Raw genomic sequence first — 22,801 nt, 5'->3', positions numbered from 1 at the left:
GGATGGGGTGCAAGGTTGCCATCTTGTCCTTCAGCCGAGTAAACAAAATGTATTGGGACTAGTCCTGAATACACCAGAATGGATAGGTGAACATCTTAGGACAAGACTTATTCATTCTAATACCATACCTTTTAATTTGTGTTCCTCTGTTTATATGTTTGTTTTGACCATTGCATCTAATGATGGGCTTCATATTGTAAAAAAAAAGGGGGGGCTTGCTACAATAACAGCGCAATCCTATGCGTGCCTATGCAGAAGTAAACCCCATTGGGTTGAATGAGGCCTGCTCTAGCAATGTAGAGAGGGCTGCAGTCTAAATTGTTTTCCTAGCAGCTGCTTCTTTTTCTATTTTCTCTCTCGCCTTTCTGGTGCCACCCTTTTGCTGCTTCTTGCTGAAAAGTTGGGTGGAATGTTACTTGCATAGTTTTCCTTCTCCACAATTCAATCGACTAGTCACTACTGTTTTCTGTCCTATATTTTCCCCATTTTATGTTTAAAAAAAGAAATGAAAAGATTGCACACTTCAGTTTAGACGATAATAATAATAATAATAATATACCCCATCCGTCTGGCTGGGTTTCCCCAGTCAAGTTCAAGATTCGCCCATCCTAGCTCCCCATCCTAACTCCTTCAACTCACAACCAGTTGATTGTTTCCTGGAGCTAAATTTTTCGCCAGAATACTGTAATTTGCTCGTCTATTCACAATCGTGCACCTCCTTCCTTCCCTATTTATTTTATTTATTAACCTTTCCTTTTTAAAAACCACACATGCCCTGAAGCCAGGGAAGTCGAGGCTCCAGCTAGATCAGCCCGTTCCCTTGTTTTTTTTACTGCTGCGCACCGATCGGCTGGGAAAAATCAGGTGCGAGCTGGTTCCTGAAGAGTCCGGCCGCGGGAGCGCAAAGTGGGAACAAGCGCGCAGCCCTCGAAGAAGGGAGGCGAGCCAGTCTCGCCCTGGCGTCATTGAGAGAACTCCCCGGCGTCGGGAAACGGGGCAGGACAGGGCGGAGTCTGGCAGACAAAAATAAAGCCGCTGACAAGTTTTGTGAAGCGAGGAGTGGCTCCTTCAGACGGGGAGGAGACCAGGCTTGCTGGCTGGAGTCAAGGAGAAAAAAGAAACCCATTTCCTTCCTCCTTCAGGCCTTTGGGTGGACAGCCGTCCATGGCCAAAGGAGAAGAGAGGGGAATTCCCGCGGCTGTGACACAGCAGGAGAAAGACATGGCCCTGCAGCAGCAGCGGCAGCCGCCGCCGCAATATCCCTCGACGCCGTTTTCCTTGGGCAGTTCTGCTGCGCAGTCTCCTTACATCCACAGCATGCCCGCCTGGGTGCTGGAGGATTTCTGCCAGAAGATGGACTGCCTCAACGACTACGACTGGATGCGCTTTGGTGAGCCCGGGATCTCGTCGCCTGGCGGGTGGGGGAGCAGCAGCGCCGGGTTTGGGGGTCCCAGGGCAACTTTTTTGGCCTGTCGGATTTTGTGGGACTTCAGCTCCCCTCGGCGGGAGCGAGTTCAGAGATGTGGCCCAGTAAGAGCAGTGGGGGGGGGATCACACCCCGAGCCCCCGGTGGTGGAGGGATTGCTGGTTTTAAGGAGATAGATGGTTAGATCTATGACAAGCACAGGTGTCCCTATGTTTTAGCTGAACCCTGAATCAACTCTATCCCAGGGACCCTTCTCCTCCCAAAAGCCACAGCTTTGATAGCACCGGTAGAGTTCACAAGCTGCTGGGTCTGATTCAAGGCTTGTGAACTCTACTGGTGCTATGAAACTTGTTGCTTCTTGGATAAAAAAGGGTCCCAGGGATAGTTGATTCAGGGTTCAGCTAAAACATAGGGACACCTGCACTTGTCATATGGAAGGTGAAAGGACAGCGCTTGCCAATAGGGGAACCTGTGGCAGCCCTTCATACTGCACTGAAGCACTTCTGTCCGGCACTTGAGAACTCCACACATCATACAGGCCCCAGATTTATGGATTCAACTGTGCACTGTCACATTAAACTCTGTAATCAAACGTTAGGATAGACATTGGTTTATTTAGCTTTCCAAAGCATTAGAGCAGATTACGAGGCGACTGATAAATCATTTTTTTCAAATAAGTACATCCATTTAAAATATAACTTGAAAGCACTGTTAAAACATCTTCTGGCAAAATAATTCATCTGAAGCATTTTTAAAGCTATAGTGCATTTATCCAACTTGTCAAGTACTTCCATGCTCTGTTCCTGCCCTCTGTACGCAATTCTTACTGCTCTTGCCCTGCACCTGAACATTACTGCTAAACAGCACCTATTGGTGGTCAGTGTCCTGTGTTTTAGTACTTTCCAATCCCTGGCATCTCCAGGTAGAGCTGGGAAAGGTTCTGTCTTGCCTGGAATCCTGGAGAGCTGTCGGTCAGTATATACTGACTGGTGTGACGGATAGATGGCACTGGGCTAGATGGAGTGATGGGCCGACTTGGTGTGAAGCCACTTTTTCTGCCTGGCTGTGGAGGAAGGGATATTGGTGTGGAAAAGATGGATACAGAGACAGCTTCATAGAACTGTAGAGTTGGAAGGGACCATGAATGTCATCTAGTCCAACCCCCTGCAATGCAGGAATCTTTTGCCCAATGTGAGGCTTAAACCCACAACCCTGAGATTAAGAGTCTTATGCTCTGTTGACTGAGCCACAGTTTCCTCATCCCACTCTCCTAAGACTAGGAACTCAGGGTCATCCAATGGAAATTATAGGCAGTAGATTCAGGACAGATGAGAGAAAATACTACTTCTTTCCACAGCACATAAGTAAATATATGGATCTTCTGCCCCAAGACTATTACACCTTTAAAATATTAGACACAGTGGTGTCTACAGGTAGAATAAAGTCTCTGAACGCCAGCTGCTGGGGAGTAACAATGTGAGAGCTGTGACCATAAGTCCTTTTTTTATGGGCTTCCTGGAAGTGTCTGGCTGACCATCAAAGGAAGTGTGATGCAGAACTCAAGAGACCCTTGACACTGTTGTGCAATATTGCGAAGGAGCATTGATGTAATCTAATGCTGACACTCTGCTCTGGCTAAACTATATTATTTATCACATGCCCAGCACCCTAAGGTCCTGGGGCGGGTTACAGCAATTAAAAGACAGTGTTAAAAACCATTCAGAAAACTTACAATAACAGAAATAAGTTGGGTCCTGAAAATATTGTTATGTGCCACCCCAATGTCTGAGCAGTGTGAGATTCCAGGGGCACCAGGCACACTTGCTAGGGTCTGTGCTTTCTTTTGGAAATGAGGCACAGCGGAGACTGTGGTGTCTTTATGATACATGGTTTACTTGCACCTATATACAACCTGAGTCTAGATGGAGGGAGCACAGAGCATTCACATTCCAAGAGGTTTGGGCTTCTTCCATAGCCACAGCAGCTTTAGTCACCAACCATTCCTCTGCCTTTGCCCCCTCCCCATCCCACTGCTTACTAACTCCATTGCATAACTCAGGCTTACTGTCTAAACCCTTTGCTAACCTAAGCTCTAGTTTTTTTGTAATACAGGGAGAGGCCCCACACCTTTGATGTGCTAGATGGTTCATTACCCCCAGGCTATTATCTCAAAGGAAATTAGCTTTTACACATGTTGTTTGCCTAGGATTAAATAGTTAAAAGATACACAGTTTAAGCAGTTTGCCTAAATTGCATTAGAAGGATTAGAAGTGTCTAGACTCCAGCACATATTTCTTAATGAACACTAATGCACACAGGTCCAACTTAGATTCTACCACTTGGTAGTCTGACACAGTTTTACATGGAAGCCTTAATTAAAATCTAGCACACCTTAATTAAATTCCAACACTAACTTCATCTGGAATTTAGGGTGCCTTGAACCCACAGCTTCATAACATTATACATCCCGAGTGTGAAAAGCCAGGGAGGTTAGATCTCATGTGGGTTTTTACATCAGTGCAGTATATTTTGTGGAAGAGGTTTAATACATTTTTTTGGTAATCTTTCTCTTCCCCGCAGCTACTGTTAGCCGTTTGGGAAGAAAAATGCAGATACCTGTAAAAGCATACCTGTCAGTGTCTTGGAGTACTTTCCTAATGCACTGAATGATTAGCCCTTGCAAGCTATACTGCACAGAAAATCTTGTATTGTGATCCCATGCCAGGGGGATTCTAGCCTGGGACAACAATACAGTGGCTGAATGTGATTGGTTGGTTGATTGCCTAATTGCCTACCCTGTACCCTAAGGTCACTAAGTCTGGGTTACACCAATTAAAAATTCAATATTCACATAAAAAGAACCTGTGTCTAGCTTCTGATGCAAAAACCTCCAATCCTACAACTGTTTGTCCCACACTGTTTATTCTGAAGCTTCGGAAGTAGTACGTCATCCAAAGATTGCAGCCTTGAGGCATTGTCATAGAAACACCTAGGCTTGCTACTGTTTATTCTGTCCATCTCTATCACCAGGTTTGGTGCCTTTTACAGAAATTTAAGGTAGTGGACTCCCGATTAGAATTAACCTAAGAATCCTTTAGCTGCCAACGTTTTTGCCTGGGTTATCACATTTCTGTTCTTCCTCGGAAAGAATGAAGCTGCCTTGTGTATAGAGCAGCAGGATGTGTTTGAGACTTTCCTTTTCATTCACTGTGCAATATGAGTCAAGAGGTGGGGATTGCTGGACTACATTCCTTGAGGGATTAATGATGTGAAAGATAAATGCTTGGTTTGCACATGTACAAATACAGTGGTACCTCGGGTTACGTACGCTTCAGGTTACAGATGCTTCAGGTTACAGACTCCGCTAACCCAGAAATATTACCTCAGGTTAAGAACTTTGCTTCAGGATGAGAACAGAAATCGTGCTCTAGCAGTGCGGCGGCAGCAGGAGGCCCCATTAGCTAAAGTGGTGCTTCAGGTTAAGAACAGTTTCAGATTAAGTACGGACCTCCGGAACAAATTAAGTACTTAACCCGAGGTACCACTGTATCTCTCAAATTTAGGGTTGCCATGTTTCAAACAGTGAAAATCCAGACAGAAAAGTTTTTGGACATATGGCAACCCTGCCCTAATTACAGAAGGAAAAAAAAAAGGGTGCCAAATTCGTATGAAAGGGAATGTGTGTTTCTCCTTAAGCTACACTTGTGATGCCTTGTATTTTACTTCTGAACCAAATCTGCCTGGTTTTCTTTTAGCATCCCATGTGATAACTGACCAGACCGAGCTGAGGAAAATCAAGTGCATGGAGAAGGCAGGAATCAGTGTAACAAGAGAGCTGATGTGGTGGTGGGGAGTGAGACTTGCAACCGTCCAGCAGTTGTTTGAGCTTCTGCAGGAACTTCAGCTCTATCGGGCAGCACAAGTAATTGCAAACTGTGAGTAGCTGGACTTCTTTCTCTGGAACTACCTAGCAGTTGCTTATAACAATTTAGTGAAAAGCTCGTTCGTCAACGCCCGTTGCCATTGTCGTTCCTTCTAGAGCTGAACTCCGTTCCAGCAGGGGCTGCTGGTTTTGCAGCCAGAATTGGGTCACTAAGCAAAAAGGGAGGCTGCTTAGGTGAACCCTGAAAGCAAAGAACTAGGGGACTACAAACAGAAAAGAGGAAATGTACATATGCGTGAGGCCATGCAAAGGAAAGGGGAGGGGGAAGGAGCAGGAAATGAGTGAAGCTGAATGTTGGAAGAATCAGTTCACACAGTGTACAGTGGTACCTCAGGTTACATACGCTTCAGGTTACATACGCTTCAGGTTACAGACTCCACTAATTCAGAAATATTACCTCAGGTTAAGAACTTTGCTTCAGGATGAGAACAGAAATCGTGCTTCGGCGGCGCAGTGGCAGCAGGAGGCCCCATTAGCTAAAGTGGTGCTTCAGGTTAAGAACAGTTTCAGGTTAAGAACGGACCTCCATAACAAATTAAGTACTTAACCCGAGGTAACACTGTATAGTTAAACTTTTGAACTTGTTCCCCTATGGCGCAGTGATGGCCCCCTACCTAGATGGCTTTAGAAGATTAGAAAAATTAATGGAGGAGATGGCTGTCAAAAGCCATGATGGTTGGAGACAGTAACGCTTCTGAATAGCAGTTGCCAGAAATAAAAACCCAAGCAATATTTTGTTAGGGGTTTCACTACTTCTCTCTAATAGCAAACTCGGGAGGTTATGTGTCGACAGGTTTGGAGCTAAAACCAGATGACTGAGAAACAAGTGGAAGATGTTTGTATGCTTATGTGAAGCTCATGATATGCCAAAGTATGAAACATTTAAAAAACAACAACAAAACGGGGCATGTACTCCAAAAAAACAAACAAAACAAACCAGCCCTGTGAAGACTGAGCATGCTGTGGTCTGTGGAATGTTACGTTTTAGTTGGAAAAACAAGATAGAAGGCTTGGAAGCGGAAAATGAATTGGGCTGATTGTAGTTTGTATGGTATCCTTGAAGAATATGTAGCTGCCTTAAATCCTGAACGGTAACAGTTCTGTTGGAGATTGAGGATACACTGCAATGTTTTTTGCTGTATTGAGTTTTGTTTATTATTCATACCTTCCTAGCGTGGCCTTTTATAGCCCCTCTTAAAGGTAAAGGTACCCCTGCCCGTACGGGCCAGTTGTGTCCGACTCTAGGGTTGTGCGCCCATCTCACTTAAGAGGCCGGGGGCCAGCGCTGTCCGGAGACACTTCCGGGTCACATGGCCAGCGTGCCAAAGCTGCTCTGGCGAGCCAGCACCAGCGCAGTGCACGGAAACGCCATTTACCTTCCCGCTATAAAGCGGTACCTATTTATCTACTTGCACTTAAGAGTGGTTTCGAACTGCTAGGTGGGCAGGAGCTGGGACCGAAAGACAGGAGCTCACCCCACCACGGGGATTCGAACCGCCGACCATGCAGTCGGCAAGCCCTAGGCACTGAGGTTTTACCCACAGCGCCACCTGATGACAAATATTGTTTTCTTTAGGCAGACCTTTGGTTTGTCAGGTTGATTGCTTTCCCCTGTTGTTGGTTGGCAGTTTTAGTTAAGTTACCGTATTTTTCGCCCTATAGGACGCACTTTTTCCCCTCCAAAAATGAAGGGGAAATCTGGGTGCGTCCTATGGGGCGAATGCAGGCTTTCGCTGAAGCCTGGAGAGCGAGAGGGATCGGTGCGCACCGGCCCCTCTCGCTCTCCAGGCTTCAGGAAGCTCTGCGCAACCCTCGGGAGACCGGCTCCGAGGGTTGCGCAGAGCTGCCTGCAGTCCCCGGCTCAGCACAGCTCTGCGCCGCCATCTGGAGCGGGGCGCTAAGTCCCGCCCCGCTCCGGATGGCGGCGCAGAGCTGCCTGCCATCCCGGGATCAGCGCAGCTCTGCGCGGCCACCGGGAGCCGGGGCGAAGCCCCGCCCCGCTCCCAATGGCCGCGCAGATCTGCCTGCAGTCCCGGGACTGCAGGCAGATCTGCGCCACCATCCGGAGCGGGGCGCTAAGTCCCGCCCCGCTCCAGATGGTGGCGCAGAGCTGCCTGCCGTCCTGGGACTGCAGGCAGATCTGCGCCGCCATCTGCTGTCCCGGGACTGCAGGCAGATCTGCGCCGCTTTCTGCCGTCCCGGGACGGCAGGCAGGTCTGCGCCGCCATCCGGAGCGGGGCGCTAAGTCCCGCCCCGCTCCAGATGGTGGCGCAGAGCTGCCTGCCGTCCCGGGACTGCAGGCAGATCTGCGCCACCATTTGCAGTCCCGGGACTGCAGGAAGATCTGTGCCGCCATCCGGAGCGGGGCGCTAAGTCCCGCCCCGCTCCAGATGGCGGTGCCGAGCTGCCTGCCGTCCCGGGACTGCAGGCAGATCTGCACCGCCATCTGCAGTCCCGGGACTGCAGGCAGCTCTGCGCGGCCATCCGGAGCGGGGCGCTAAGTCCCGCCCCACTCCGGATGGCGGCGCAGAGCTGCCTGCAGTCCCGGGATCAGTGCACTTCTCCCCATCGCCAGCCCCACAAGCTCGGGGGACAGCGGGGAGGCAGAGCGTGCCTTCCCACTGTTCCCCGACCTGGTTCTTCCAGCCCCGCACCTGGGGGGGAAATAATTTTTTTTTCTTTATTTCCCCCCAAAAAAACTAGGTGCATCCTATGGGCCGGAGCGTCGTATGGGGCGCAAAATACGGTAGTTGCTTTTCTTTATCTGTTCTTTTTTTCTGTTTGTTGATCCATTTGTTTTCATTATATTGTAATTTGTTGTTTTACTGTTGGCTCCCCTGGGCTCTTTATAGTATGGAAAAGCAGGGGGTTGGGTTGGGGTCAGATGTAACAGGAACTGTGGTTTCCCATTATGAGTATGAACTGCAAAAATCTTCAGGCTGCCCCCCTCCCCACTCCTCTTTTGTACACCAGAGGAGAGTGTACACCTCCAAATATGATTTTAAACTAACCACAGTTCCTGTGAAGCTAAGCCAGACTATGAGCCTTCTCTGTGGAAACCTTACCTTGTAGAACTCCCCCTGCCACACACACACAATTACAGTATCCGTATTTCAGTGAATGCTGAATAGTATTTTTTTGTACATAGAAATATGGTTTACTGATATAAATCCCCCCTTCACTGCTTTCACACCTGCACATTGGTTAAGAAGGGGAAGTAGCCCTTCTTTGAAAGGAGAAAGAAGAGGGCTGCATTGCCATGCTAACCACAGAAAATAATTTTCTGTTTAAAATATTTTAGACCAGCTTTTGCTTTAACTCATTTTCTGTTAACACCATTTTTTATTTGAGCTCATCGTAACATATACGAATTCCTCTGCATTGTCCTTTTTTGAATGAAAAATAATGTGAATGTGGCCATTGAGAGTGATGCAAATTGGGTACATCTGATTTAAATTTCCTGTAAACTTTGATACACACACACACACACACTGTACTAGGAAAATATTGCATTCATGTAGAAATGCCCATAGTGATAAATTTCAAAAATTAGACAGGAAACATGCTGGGATGTTTTCAGTCTTTTCATAAAAAAAATCTGTCATCTACTGGGTTCAAAATTGTTGCAAAACATGATTAGACAATATGGCAGTGTGCCTTCAATGCTAATGTGAGACACTAGCAGCTAGAGGAAGAATGGATGGTGGTGACTCATGACTTGCCTATTATGCTGCTGTTCTTCGTTGCAAAATCTAGAATCCCCCAATTAGATTACTTCCAGCATGCCAGCAGAGCATTGCTTTCTGGTGGTGAAAGAAGAAAAAAAGGGTGTCATCAGGCTGACAGAAAAATCTTATACGTACATCGATTATAGGGGGAGGGCAGTTTCAGATTTCAGTGGCACCCTGTGTGATGCTGAAATCTGGCTCCCCCCTTCCTCTTACCTTCCATTGGACTTCACAGTTGCAGTGTCCAAGAAGCTCAGCATCCAGTGCAACCAAACCAGTCACACTCCCCTAGATCCACCTTTGAGGGCAGGGAGATACATTGCTATTATCCCAGTGGAATGGCTGCCCTATCCTGTACTTGCTGAGACCAAGTGCAGAAAGGAAAAACACCCTACAAGAAAATGCAAAATGGCTTAACAATTCTGGGTATGCCCTCCGCATCTCTAGATACACCGCCAAATTCCATAAGTCAGGGACAGGGGCATCTATGTCACCCACATGTCACCCGTATTTGCTGTTTTGTTGTATGTGGTATTTTCTAGAACATTTGTCCACACTGTTGGGATTGGATTCTGGGTTACATCCAGAATAACACTGTAGACCTGTAGGCACTTCCGTGGGAGTGAGTTCTGTTGAATTTGGTTGGGCTAACCTCTGAGCAGAATAGGATTTGGGTTAGTTGTACAGCGGTACCTCGGGTTAAGTACTTAATTCGTTCTGGAGGTCCGCTCTTAACCTGAAACTGTTCTTAACCTGAAGCACCACTTTAGCTAATGGGGCCTCCTGCTGCCGCCATGCCACTGGAGCACGATTTCTGTTCTCATCCTGAAGCAAAGTTCTTAACCTGAGGTACTATTTCTGGGTTAGCGGAGTCTGTAAGCTAAAGCGTATGTAACCTGAGGTACCACTGTACAACTAACCTTGAAGGCCCTGGTTGTACTTAGGGTTCCATTGAGCCGGTTCTGGAATCCCCCACCCTCGGCTGCCTGTTTTGGTGGGTGGGTGGGGCTCATCTACCTATCAGCCACCTAATGTCATTAGGGTGTCAGGTGACCCACTCTAGCAAGCCATGCTAGGAAGGAGAATCCAAGTCCAGTCAAGTGGTGCTTGAAGTTACCACCGATCAGTTGATAGGCACTGACTTCAAGCTCCCCTTGCAGCTCTGGTGTTTTCTGAGATTGGCTGCATTTTGGAATTCCCCAAGGGGAATTCTGTAGCACAGCCTGTGCCAGGTGACAGCAAGCCTCCCTTGGCAAAGCACAGTCTGGAACTCGTGGGATGTTGGGTGTGGAACAAGTACTGTATTGTGGATTGATGAAAATGGCTTAGTGGGCCATACTGAGTTTCCCACTGCCAGTCTTGATCCACCGTTTTTGCGGAATCCACCTAGGAGTACAAAATAAGAAGCTTCATTAACAGTAGCTTCATTGTTCATGCTAACTCTGAGGTGCCAGGGTGCAAATGAGACTGACGTTTAAAAAAATGGAAACTCGTTATTGCCCAGGCCTTAAACAGGCCAACCAATGTGACCATTGCAGTGATTTGACAGCCCATGCTGAGAATTTAATTGTTCCAGTTACTTTTCCAAATCAAATTGCTCTCTGTGCACACTCATCCCTGATGCACAGAAAAAGAATTCTATTATCTGTTGTAATTCACGCTGATTCACTCCTAGAAAATGTGAACAATGTTTCTGAGTACTCTTAGCATATAAAGCATGCCACTTTACCTCTTCGAGAAAAATAACCAGCTTTTCCTGCTTTTTACATGCATCTATACTTCTAAACATTTTTGGCATATAGTGGAGAGGATCTATTCAACCAGGTTTCATATTCCTTTAGCAGCCTGGGGTTTCTTTCTTCTCCAGATTTTTTAAAGTTCACTACAAGGAATGCAGCACTTCATTAAAGATGTCAATAGCTGCACCAATGTTGTTGTGTTGGCTTGGGGCACACAAAGAAGGCCTTAGCAAAGGGACTAGCTGGCCTCTGCAAAAATATCGGAGACACCGGCCAAAGAATTATATTTGCTGTTCCTCTTTGCGTTCCTCAAGGGAAATTTATTTGGATCCAGCTGAAAGGATTGAATCAACTCAGTTCAGCTGAGTCCGTGTGCTCCTGATGTGTACCTTAATTAGGAAAATGTTGAAAGCAAACACAGGGTTGTACTGATCCTCATTATCTTTTATGATTGCAAGTGCCTCAGAAGTCTTAAACCTCTGGCTTCAGGAGAGATACTGTTAAAGTCCAGTTTATTAAAATATTGTCCCTTTTTTTAAAAAAGCATCAACAATAACGGCAAAGAGCGATGTACACGTTTTTGCTTATGTTGTAAAGTACAGTGTCCATGGCAACTGAAGTATAGGCGGGTTCATGCATGACCCAAGAGGTCTGCAATGTCATGCATACAATCTGGCTCCAGCCTACAATGCCTGGTGTCAGGAATGAGCCAGCTCCTAGTGGAACTTTACAGCCAGCTGCAGAACAGAGAGGGTTAGAATTGACGCAGGCTGAACAGTGGTCAGCGCAGACTCTCCCGGACTTTGGAATGCCAGTTACCAAGGGAATGACTGAGAGCGGGCTGGAACACAGCCAAAGCTCTCAGGAAGTCAAACAGGCATGAACAGAGATGGAAGCAGTCTGTCAGAACTGGAAGAGGTTGGAGCTGATCCAGTCTCTCCTAAAAGTCATTGAATGGGAGGGCTGTTCGACAGGAAGCAAAACAAGAGACGTAAGGGGCGATGGTTCAATATATTCTGTAGGAACCGGAAGGAGTCTTCTGAAGGGTCATCTTGAGTGATAATGTAGGCGGTTTCGTCCAGAGCTGTCCAGAGCTATCTGTTTTTGCAATAAATATTCCTTTTTAATTACCTACGCTTACTGTGTTATTAAGCCAGGAACTGGACTCCTGACACCTACATACATAACAGCAATCATTATTTGTCATTATATGATGAGGAACACCCTGTGGAATGCCCTCCCATCAGATGTCAAGGCAATAAGCAACTATCTTACTTTTAAAAGACATCTGAAGGCAGCCCTGTTTAGGCAAGTTTTTATTGTTTAATGCTGCATTGTGTTTTTAATTTTCGGTTGGGAGCCGCCCAGAGTGGCTGGGGAAACCCAGCCAGATGAGTGGGGTATTAATAATAAATTATTATAAATTACTGGTATTTTTATATTCAAAATATTTTTAAATTGACTGTAACAGGGCAGAATGGGGGCAAGGTGGGCTTATGCATTCTCCACTGATGCACGCAGGGGCCAGGAATGGAACTCCCATACAAAATTGTTCCCGGCTGTATGTAAAAGTATGTAAACTGGTTAAACATTCATTTTGATACCTTACAGCTAATTCTTTATGCTCTGAACAAATAAGCGGTTCATGATACTCCCCTCAACTCCAAACCTCACAATTTGAGAGATTGCCGTTCATTCCTTGCGCTACAATTTGACAGCAGCAGGACGTAGTATAAAAAAATTAAGATGACTTTGTGAAGGTTCCCTAAACATAGCAGACACGCATTGTGTTAACATAAATAAAAAGAAGAAAAGCAGAGAATCTTTCATAACTATAAAACTGAGACAAAACTCAAACCCTCCCTACCAGTGATAAACACGTATCAATATCACTCATAATAAAACCACAATCCTGCAAACAAAAGCTCAGCAGTGTTAATCCAAAATAACAAATTAGATTTTAAAAGCAAATTCTAATGAGAATTGCAGTTTATGATCTTCATTTCACATTTCTCTTTCTTGATTGTTTTCCTGTCTTTTTGAGTCTTCAGTCAAAAAATCAATTGTATAAGCAACTTGGCCAAGTAAGGCTTTGCCAATGTCCTTGGTCCGTCTTTGATCCTGCCCCATCCCTATCTCTGTGAGACTTACAGTGCAACTCAACAGAGGCATAGCTGGGGGTGGGGGGGAGGGGAGAACGCTGGGAACGCCCCTGCCCCAGGGGCCCAGGCAGCTAGCTACACCACTGACTCAACATAGGCACCTCCGCTATGGACCTCTGCAGACTTCTAGGGAGGAAAAGCAGAGCTCATGCATGATTTTTTTGAAAGCGGCAAAACCAGCATACTATACTGTTACATGCCACCCCCAATCTCCACAGCAGTGTGGGATTCCAGGGAATTTTCAGGCGCTCTTTACCCACCAAGGTCTGAGTTTCCTTTGGGACAATGCGGCACAGCAGAGACTTACCGTACATATATTTACAACCTGAGCCTACAGTGGAGGGGTTCAAAGCACTGCACTCCAAGCAGGTTTGGTTTCTCCCATAGCTGCAGCCTTGGATTCAAACTGTCAACCTACATTGTGCTCTGACTCCCGCTTTCTCCGGCCTGCCACCACTTGCAAACTGCAACTCTCCCCCCCCCCTTTCAGTTTACATCATCCCCAAATGCAATCCTGAAACTCCCTCCTAGAAACTGGCATTGTGTTCTGCTCCACCCCTTTGCTGGCTGGCACATAGTCTTAGCTTTGCTAATGTGTTTCTTAATGGCTCATCACCCTTCACTTTGTTAATGGCCATCTCTCTAGGCAATTACTTCATCAGTAAGGCAGCCTGGCTTATATTTGAATGTTTGCTGGGTTCAGGGGTTAAAAGGTCTGTAACAATACCTTCTTCCTTCTGCTAGCAATTCTGTTGGAATATCTTTATGCCTAGGCCAACCAGTGTGGTACTGATGGGAAGAAAGGCTGGATGAGTGAGATCTTGACTGCTGGGGGGGAGGATTGCATAAACATTGCACAAAAAATACCTGTGTGTGTGTACACCTTTATATCCGCCTTCTCCAACCTAGTGTCCTCCATATGTGCCAGCCAGCATGACTAGTGGTCAAGGATTATGGGAGTTATAGTCCAAAACATTTGGAGGGAACCAGGTTGTACAAGGCTATACAGTGGTACCTTGGGTTAAGAACTTAATTCGTTCCGGAGGTCCGTTCTTAACCTGAAGCACCACTTTAGCTAATGGGGCCTCCCGCTGCCACTGCGCCGCCAGAGCACAATTTCTGTTCTCATCCTGAAGCAAAGTTCTTAACCCGAGGTACTATTTCTGAGTTAGCGGAGTCTGTAACCTGAAGTGTATGTAACCCGAGGTACCACTGTATGTGTGTGTAAGAATAAATAGTTATGCCCTTCCTCCTATTAGTGGTAATAAAATTACCAGTGTGGACCCTGAACATCAAAACAACCCCAAGACCTATGTTAATTTGATCAAATATACATACATAAGCTTCTTACCTCAGGCCCTGACCACTACTGGAATGTAGCCCCTGCCAGGTTGTCCAGAAGGGAAAGCAGCCCTCAGGTTGGGAAAGGTTTCCTACCTCTGATGTATAGGATTACACTTAGTCATCCAAAGCAAGCATTAACTAATTGGTACAGGTGAAAGATTTCAAGGTGCATTGGATCATTGTCATATCATAGATGCTTGAATCTTTTTATTGCTTCCTTGCCTTGAGGATAGTGTCAGAAATCTCTACTGGATTTAAGTGAATTCAATATATGGTGATTTTCCCTCACTCATTCTCTCTCTTTCTCTCTCCATCTCTCCTGACATGCAGTATTTTTTAAGTTGTTGATTTTATGATGTAATTCTGGAATTTCCAAAGTATGCTCAGAAGAGCAGGTGACCAGTTTTCTTCCAGCGTAGTCTTTGGTTGCTGCGGGGAGGAAAGGAGGAACGAATGAATCTTCAAGCTGTTTCTCCCCTCAAAAATATATCAATGTAAATTACTTCTTCTCTGCTTTCACAGGGAACTCACTTTCGTTACCTACTGATTCTGCAAGGACTCCTTTAGAGACCCCTCAACAGGAAAATGCATCCCTGCATCCAACTGGGAACAAAAATAAGGCCACAGCAGGTGAGACAGAAATGCCAGCACTGCCAAATTCAGGTACAATGCAGGCAGGGATGAAAACAAAACAAAAAATGTTTTCAAACTTCGGTGAAGTTGTACAAGGAAGTGGTTCTCAACTGGTGTTAACCACATGCGTGCAATGACTTAATTCCCAAATGTGTCATGCCCTAAAGTTTCAAGAAAGTTCTGAGTATTCTCAGTAGCTGACTATTTACTTAACCTTTGATTCTGCTGGAAGAAGTGAGAAAGTTGTCTGTGCTGCAGTAATTCTACAGATGCAATACTGAGCCTGGTCATTTAATAGTTGTGTAAAAGAGAATTTCAGCAGATGGTGCAGAGCTGAGAAAGGCTCAAAAGTTCTTTTTTCTATGTGACTATTGAAGGTACAAGATCCCTAAATATAGTAGCACCTAACCTCTCCCTTCATCAAAGGAGGGTTATTGCATCTTACGCATAGTACCTGAGTTTAAATGGCAAAATAATTGTGTTGTTGTTTAGTCGTTTAGTTGTGTCCGACTATTTGTGACCCCATGGACCAGAGCACGCCAGGCACTCCTGTCTTCCTCTGCCTCCCGCGTATGATTCATCAAATAAATGGCACGTGCATATTTAAATTTCCTGAAATAAATATTTGGGTGCTCATTGGGAAAATAATAGGCCCTTACCTTTTCATGAGTTATGGAGAGACTTAGCCATTTAAACCAGCGGTGGGGAGCAGGTGGCCCTTCAGATGTTACTGGACTCCATCTCTCATCAGCAGCGTCAGTGGTTTGGGCTGACAGGACTTGTAGTCCGACAACATGTAGAGCATCACAGGTTTGCCCATTCCTGTGTTTAATTTACTTTTGACTAGACAATGCTCTAAACAGCTTCGTGCCATTCGTAATTGACTATATCTTTTTTGTAAACCGCTTAGTCAAGCCGTATATAAATTTTTAAAATAATAATAATAGTAATAATTTATTATTTATGCCCTGCCCATCTGGCCCGGTTTCTCCACCCACTCTGGGCGGCTCCCAACCGAATATTAAAAACACAATACAGCATTAAACATTAAAAACTTCCCTAAACAAGGCTGCCTTCAGATGTCTTTTAAAAGTAAGTTGCTTATTTCCTTGACATCTGATGGGAGGGCGTTCCATAGGGTAGGCACCACTACTGAGAAGGCCCTCTGCCTGGTTCCCTGTAACTTCCCCCATGCCTTACAAATGTCATACAATGGTGATCAGTGAGGGGACCTCCAGAAGGCCCTTGGCGCTGGACCTCAGTGTCCAGGCTGAATGATGGGGGTGCAGATGCTCCTTCAGGTAAACAAGACCGAGGCTGTTTAGGGCTTTAAAGGTCAGCACCAAGACTTTGAATTGTGCTCAGAACTGTACTGGGAGCTAATGCACGTCTCTCAGGTCTGGTGTTATATGGTCTCGGCGGCCACTCCCAGTCACCAGTCAAGCTGCCGCATTCTGGATTAATTGCAGAAATAATAGTAATACAGTCGTACTTTGGAAGTCTAACAGCTTAGTTCCCCAATGTTTGGACTCCCAAACGTTGCAAAGTGGCTCTTCCAGTTTGCGAACTATTTTTGGAAGCCAAATTTCCGATGGGGCTTCCGCAGCTTCCGATTGGCTGCAGGACTTCCTGCAGCCAATCAGAAGCTGCACTTTGGTTTTCGAACGTTTTGGAAGTCAAATGGTCTTCTGGAATGGATTTCTTTTGACTTCCAAGGTGTGACTGTAGTGATCTTTGCCATCTTAATCTGAACACATTTTTTTAAACAAATAAAGTAAAAATAAACGCTACAGCTAAGCAGCCATGAAGTGGTTTGTAATACTGTACTTCAAATTAGTGCCTTAAGGTTTCCCCGCTAACCAATATGTCTGAAAGGCTACAAAATGGTCAGATGATATGGAACCACACTGATAGCAGAGAATGTTCCATTTCACTCTGTGGACATTACTTCCAAGCAAACATGCAGAGGATCAGAGTGGCAGAGAACATGATAACGTGTTCTTTTGTTGGAACAACTGGTGTGAAATGCTGGAGGACTTCTAACCCTGTGATTTTTTTTCAGCGGACACAGATGTTCAGAACAAAACAAATCTTATTTCTTGTGGGGCCCTCGAGGTAGCACAAATAGCCTGTTCCTAAAGTACCTATTTTTGTCACTTTCAGATCCTGCTCTAAAACCAGAGGCACATTTGTTTCCTCTATCCCCATCTCCAACTTCTATGGACCTTCCATATTCTTTACGTTCAAATCCACCAGTATTGCCGAGTGTCAAGGTAAATGTTAAGATTCATAGATTTAGAAGGGAACCTTAAAAATCATCCAGTTGACCCTGCTGAAAGTTCTGCTATCAAAGCAGCTTGCACCCAAGTTATTCCTAATTTTCAGTCAAAAATCCTTGTTCTTGTTTGAATTTGAACTTGTTGGTTTGGGTGCAGATTTATACATATAAATAAGAAATAGTTTTTTAAAAAAATCGTGTCCAATATTTTATATATTTTTGTAACTTGTCAGGAATAAGCAAGGACCAAACTACATGTTATATTATTCACTCCTTTTTAAAAGCGTGACTAAACTAGCCACTCTTGCTTAAAAGAAAAGAAGCCACGTGGCGCCTTGATTCAATGTCCTCTTGAAGTGGATCAGAGCACAGCAGTGATTTCCCATTGAAATTCACCCTCCTTCCCCAGGTGCTATTTGCCCATAAAAATGCTGTTTCATATCCTTCAGGGTCAAGTAGCAATGGATCTGTTGTTTGACAGGTGTGACATCCCCTTGGTGGTGTTCAGTGGAGTGACCCTGCTATGTCTTCTCTCTCTGAAATCTCTAGCCTGGCAGTTCTCCCATCCCTCAACAGGAAGCTATTCCTAATCTCCTCACTGCAAGCCTTTTGTGGGCTCCAGAAGAAGTGGAAGCTGTCACCAGTGGCTTCAGTGAGGAAAACCGAATCAGTGAAGGCATGTTTGCCATTGCCTACAAAGGTTGCAGGGACAACAATTTATACGTGGTTAAAAGACTAAAAGAGGTAGGTGACTTTCTTCATTTAAGCCATAAATTCAACAAAAATTAGAAAAGCTGGTTAGGAATAGGTGTGCCACTGAACGCTTACAGTGGATTCTTGAAACTCCCCCTCTCAAGACCTCTGTTGATTTGGTGGAAGCCCCACAAGCACAGAATTGGAAAATCCTATGGAAAGAAAATAAGTACAGTGTAATTAAACCCAATGTTAACCATACAGAGAGGATGACTTAGTGTCCAGGCCCTAACCAGTCTGACAGGTTAGAAGTGCAAGCAAGTACATGTGAAGCTAAGTACACGCAAGCAACATGCTCCCCTCCGCACACTTTCTTTTCGATACGTGGGGTGGGCACAGCTGTTAGCACAGCAAGCAGTTGGAGTCCTGAGATATTTGGGGGGTGGGGACACACACCTGAGTGGCAGAAGAAGGTGGCAAAGGCTCAGCAGAAGGCAGTGAACTGAGTGTATCTGGAGGGATGGCATGCTCCTCTGCTAACTGCCTGATCCTTCCCTGGGGTCTTCCTCTCCATGCCCGAGGCCACTGGGTTCCCCCTCCCCCTGGATCAGACACCTATTGAGGTTTGGAAATAATAACCTGGAACACATTGGGACATTCCCTAAGACTATCCAGCACCAGCTCTTTGAGTTCCCCCACTCATCCTCTGGCTCTGATCACCCCCTCTATGACACCTCAACAGGGCTCATGGCACTTAGTTGGATATCCCCTGTATGGATTAAATGACATTTGTAAAGCGCTACAGGGAACCAGGCAGAGGGCCTTCTCGGTAGTGGCACCCGCACTGTGGAACACCCTCCCATCAGATGTCAAGGAAACAAGCAACTATCTGACTTTTAGAAGACATCTGAAGGCCTGTTTAGGGAAGTTTATAATGTTTGATGTTTTATCACTTTTTAATTATTATTAATATTCTGTTGGGAGCTGCCCAGAATGGCTGGGAAAACACAGCCAGATGGGTGGGGTATAAATAAATTATTATTATTATTATGCACAAAGGAGCAGATTTTTAAGGGGTTGGCATACTGATTAAATTAAAAGATATCAAAGTTAAAATACCAACTGCATCACCTCCATTCTCAACTCAGCATTTTAATATTAGGCTCAGATTAGTGCTACTGAAGCTTAATTATCTGCTTAAGATAGCAGACAGTGAATATATGGTTTATTAGAATATATACATATATTCATCATTTAAACGGAGTTGACTATTGGGGCAAAAAATAAATGTATTCTCTTTTTATCCTTCACAGCAAAATCAGACACAAAAACTATTCCGTACAGAGGTACAGATCTGCTTCCGGTATGTAGCTACACAAAACTTGATGGTGTCTGCTCAAATGGCTTCAGTTTACTTTGTTTTTGAATTATGCAAATGAGCCTTCTTCTTTTTTTAAGAAGCTCTAGGAGGCATTGGATCTTTTAGCCCCTGCAGGATATGTGTGTGTTTGTGTGTGGAAAATTTACCGTTACATGACAGAGAATGGTAAATAAGTGGAGGCTGTTTTGGTGTTTCTCTCCTTTGTAACTCAAATGCACACATTCCAGGCTGCTACGCAGTCTTTGAATATTTATTGCTGTGCCTTTGCTTGTTGTAAAATCTTTGAAAATAATTAACTGCGATTAAAAGCTACTTGTCTGTCAGAATCAAAGATTTCCCCATTATGTCCACTGCACTCAAGCTCTGGGCACTTCCCCAGTCTGCTTGGAAGGGGAACAGATGTGCATTTTTTGAACAACCAATAGCTCAAGGAATCCCTGATGTAGCAAGATCCAGCTCGAAAGCATAAGAACCTTCCCTGACTCACCCAGATTGTTCTGGTAATTCAGGGTACACGAACTGATGCACACCCCTAACAAATACACTGAGATGCAACTGTTTATTTATTTATTTGATTCCATTTATGAATCACTTCCCATGAAATATCTCCAAGTGATCTCACAGTAAAAATGTTAACAATAAAGACAGTTTTTAAAATCCCATATCTATCTGCCTGTCTGCCTCCTTGTGCATACTTCATATGTAAAAATATTTTCAGATTCAATACAGGTACCAGCTCTTAGTAACTATAAGAAATAATTTTGTGGTTCTTCTGTAGCATGCAGTAGAAAAGTGTCAAGTAGGTATGTGTGTTTGTATGCACAGTTTGATGGAGCTCCACTATGGTCTGTATGTAAAAATAAGTCCCTGTGCTGCCTAAAACACTTCAGTTCAGTTTTGACATAGCAGTGAAGTTGTAATGCAAATATAAGCATGTCAGAAGGGTTGTTGACATACACATATTTTTAGACTTTGAAAGTCATTTCAGTATTTGGAGCAGAAGTCCTTGACTGGTTAGTTTACTTCACGTGCAGGAAGCAGTAGTGATGAAGTGAGGTGGGGGTGTGTGCATAAGCCTGAGGCATATTTCCGTTCTAATCTCACATGGCAGTGTGTAGAGCGAGAGAAACATCCAAGACTTAGTACTCTCTACTGATTGAAAAGATTGCATACTGAACTGTGAAGATCAGAGCTGGCACAACCCATTTTGCCGCCTGAGGCAGAACAGGAAATCTACCCCCACCACTTACCTCCACTGTTGCAGTATGCCTCTGAATGACAGTTGCTGAGCATCGCAGGTTCAGAGAGTGCTGTTTTGCTCAGGTCCAGCAGGCCTCTTCTTATGTTCTTAAGTAGGTATCTTAAATTCTGGCACATTACGTTTTCTCACATATCTGTTCAATTACCCTTTAGGAGTTGCCATCCTAACATTCTGCGGTTGTTAGGCTTTACTGTAGAAAGTGGATTTCACTGCCTGATATACCCTTACATGCCTAATGGATCATTGATGGACAGACTACAGTGTCAGGTAAGCAACCAGTTTGCATGCTGTGTCACAGTTCCACAAAAATACTGTGTTAAAAGCTGACATACTCTAATGTACTATACCAGCAATAGCCAACATAGTGCCCGCTAGATGTTGCTGGACAACAACTCCCATGATATCCAGCAGCTGGTCTTGCCGACTGGGGCTGATAGGAATTGCGGACTTCAACAACTGGAGGGCATCATATGACTGTCCTTGTACGATGCTAATTTTGCCCTGGCTGCACAGATGAGAGGAAAGGCACTTTGGCCACAGTCACTGGCCAGTTATTTGCTTCCCTGTTCCTTTTAGAAAGAAATCAGCTGCAGTGGCCAGTCAGTTGCTAATCACTGTAGCTGTGGAGATGAAGGCAAGAACAAGAACACCGTGGCCCCAGGTGCTAGCCATAGGAGGTTGGGCTGTCTCCTTTTCAGCAATGTATTTATTTATTTATGCCCCACCCATCTGGCTACGTTTTCCCAGCCACTCCAGGCAACTCCCAACAGAATATTAAAAACAAGATAAAACATCAAAGATTTAAAACTTCCCTAAACAGGGCTGCCTTCAGATGTCTTCTAAAAGTCAGTTGTTTATTTCCTTGACATCTGTTAGGAGGGCATTCCACAGGGCGGGCGCCACTACCGAGAAGGCCCTCTGTCTGGTTCCCTGTGACCTCACTTCTTGCAGTGAGGGAACCAGACAGAAGGCCCTCAGCGCTGGACCTCAGTGTCCGGGCAGAATGATGGGGGTGGAAACGATCCTTCAGGTATACTGGGCCGAGGCCGTTTAGGGCTTTAAAGGTCAGCACCAACACTTTGAATTGTGCTCAGAAACGTACTGGGAGCCAATGTAGGTCTTTATTTTTAGGACTTTAAATTGAGTCTCCTTTAAATGTAATTGTGTGTGTGTGTGTGTGTATTGCTCAGAACTTTTGAGATGGAGTGGGACTGTTGAATCAATGAATGATATTAAACCAAGTAGACATGCTGACCCACATTCTTTTCGTAACACATTGTCTGCATACATACCATACATTTAAAGCACATTCTCTCTCTCCCCCCCCCACACCAAAACATCCTGGGAACTGTAGTTTGTTAAGGGTTCCAGGAATTATAATTTGGTGAGGGAGTAAACTGCAGTTCCCAGGATTCTTGTGTGTGTATAGCTGTGTGCTTTAAGTGTCTGGTTTGTACACAGCTCTGGTCATTGGTCCATCTAGCTCAGTGTTGTCCACACGGACTGGCAGCAGCTGTCCAGGGTTTCAGGCAGGGGACATTCCCAGATGTTGGGGATTGAACTTGGGACCTTCGGCGTGTAAAGCAGACGTTCTGCCGCTGGACTACAGGCCCTTTCCCAAAGGTCATTGAGTAATTGGTGGTGAAAGGGGCAGAAACAAGTTCAAACATTTGCCTGCGTCAGGTATTGAAAAGGTTACACGTACTTTTATGTGGGGAAAATATTTACTGCCACAAGGTGAGTCAGGGCAGGATTTGTCTGTCAGCTTCTGCTTGTACTTTAAGAAACTAAAGAAGTGTATGACTAGTTCTTTGGACTTGTGATTTGTGAAGTGTAGCAGCCCCCACCTGAGCCAAGATTTTTTGAAAACTGGGGGTGGGTGAGGTTAAAAAAGCAGGTTGTAGCATAGAATCTACTGATTAAACAGGGGAAATACCATAAGAACTGGCCAATCCTAGGATGTGCTCAGCATAGTTCTCTTGATGCCCAGTTACGGAATCTGTGCAGTATTGGAGTTCGAAATCTGTTCTGCTCAGATAATCAATCCAAAAGTAACAGAAGTGTAATGACTTTTATTAGGTCTTGTACTGCTGTTACCTTTGGATTGTACTGCTGTTACCTTATTCCCCTAATGAACCAACAACCAGACAAGTCCATGTCTGTATTTTAAAAGAGAGAAACTATTCCCTCCAGTCCTGTGAATTGTTTGATTT

The 22,801-nt window shown here is 45.0% G+C and overlaps 1 protein-coding gene across 8 annotated transcripts in view; it reads left to right on the top strand.

Annotated features, from left to right (window-relative positions):
• The first annotated feature begins 973 nt into the window (after positions 1-973).
• The window catches only part of IRAK2 (interleukin 1 receptor associated kinase 2), a 30,550-nt gene continuing 8,722 nt past the window's right edge, over positions 974-22,801 (top strand). For 2 of the 8 annotated variants that reach the window (XR_014216018.1, XM_082209640.1), the window contains exons 1-7: positions 986-1,390; positions 5,182-5,361; positions 14,865-14,972; positions 17,139-17,248; positions 17,803-17,997; positions 19,260-19,309; positions 20,741-20,855. Coding sequence is in view for 7 of the 8 variants with exons in the window: in XM_082209640.1 (XP_082065766.1) it covers positions 1,165-1,390; positions 5,182-5,361; positions 14,865-14,972; positions 17,139-17,248; positions 17,803-17,997; positions 19,260-19,309; positions 20,741-20,855 (984 nt within the window). In the remaining variant the exon portion in view is untranslated. Of the gene's footprint in view, positions 1,391-5,181; positions 5,362-14,864; positions 14,973-17,138; positions 17,249-17,802; positions 17,998-19,259; positions 19,310-20,740; positions 20,856-22,801 lie in introns of all 8 variants that reach the window. The other 6 variants (XM_082209643.1, XM_082209642.1, XM_082209638.1 and 3 more) reach the window with 5 other exon arrangements.

Source organism: Podarcis vaucheri (assembly GCF_965113315.1).
Source record: "Podarcis vaucheri genome assembly, chromosome: 2".
Taxonomy (NCBI): Eukaryota; Metazoa; Chordata; class Lepidosauria; order Squamata; family Lacertidae; genus Podarcis; species Podarcis vaucheri.
The sequence above is the reverse complement of the archived record's forward strand: the minus strand, read 5'-3'. Positions and strand labels throughout refer to the sequence as shown.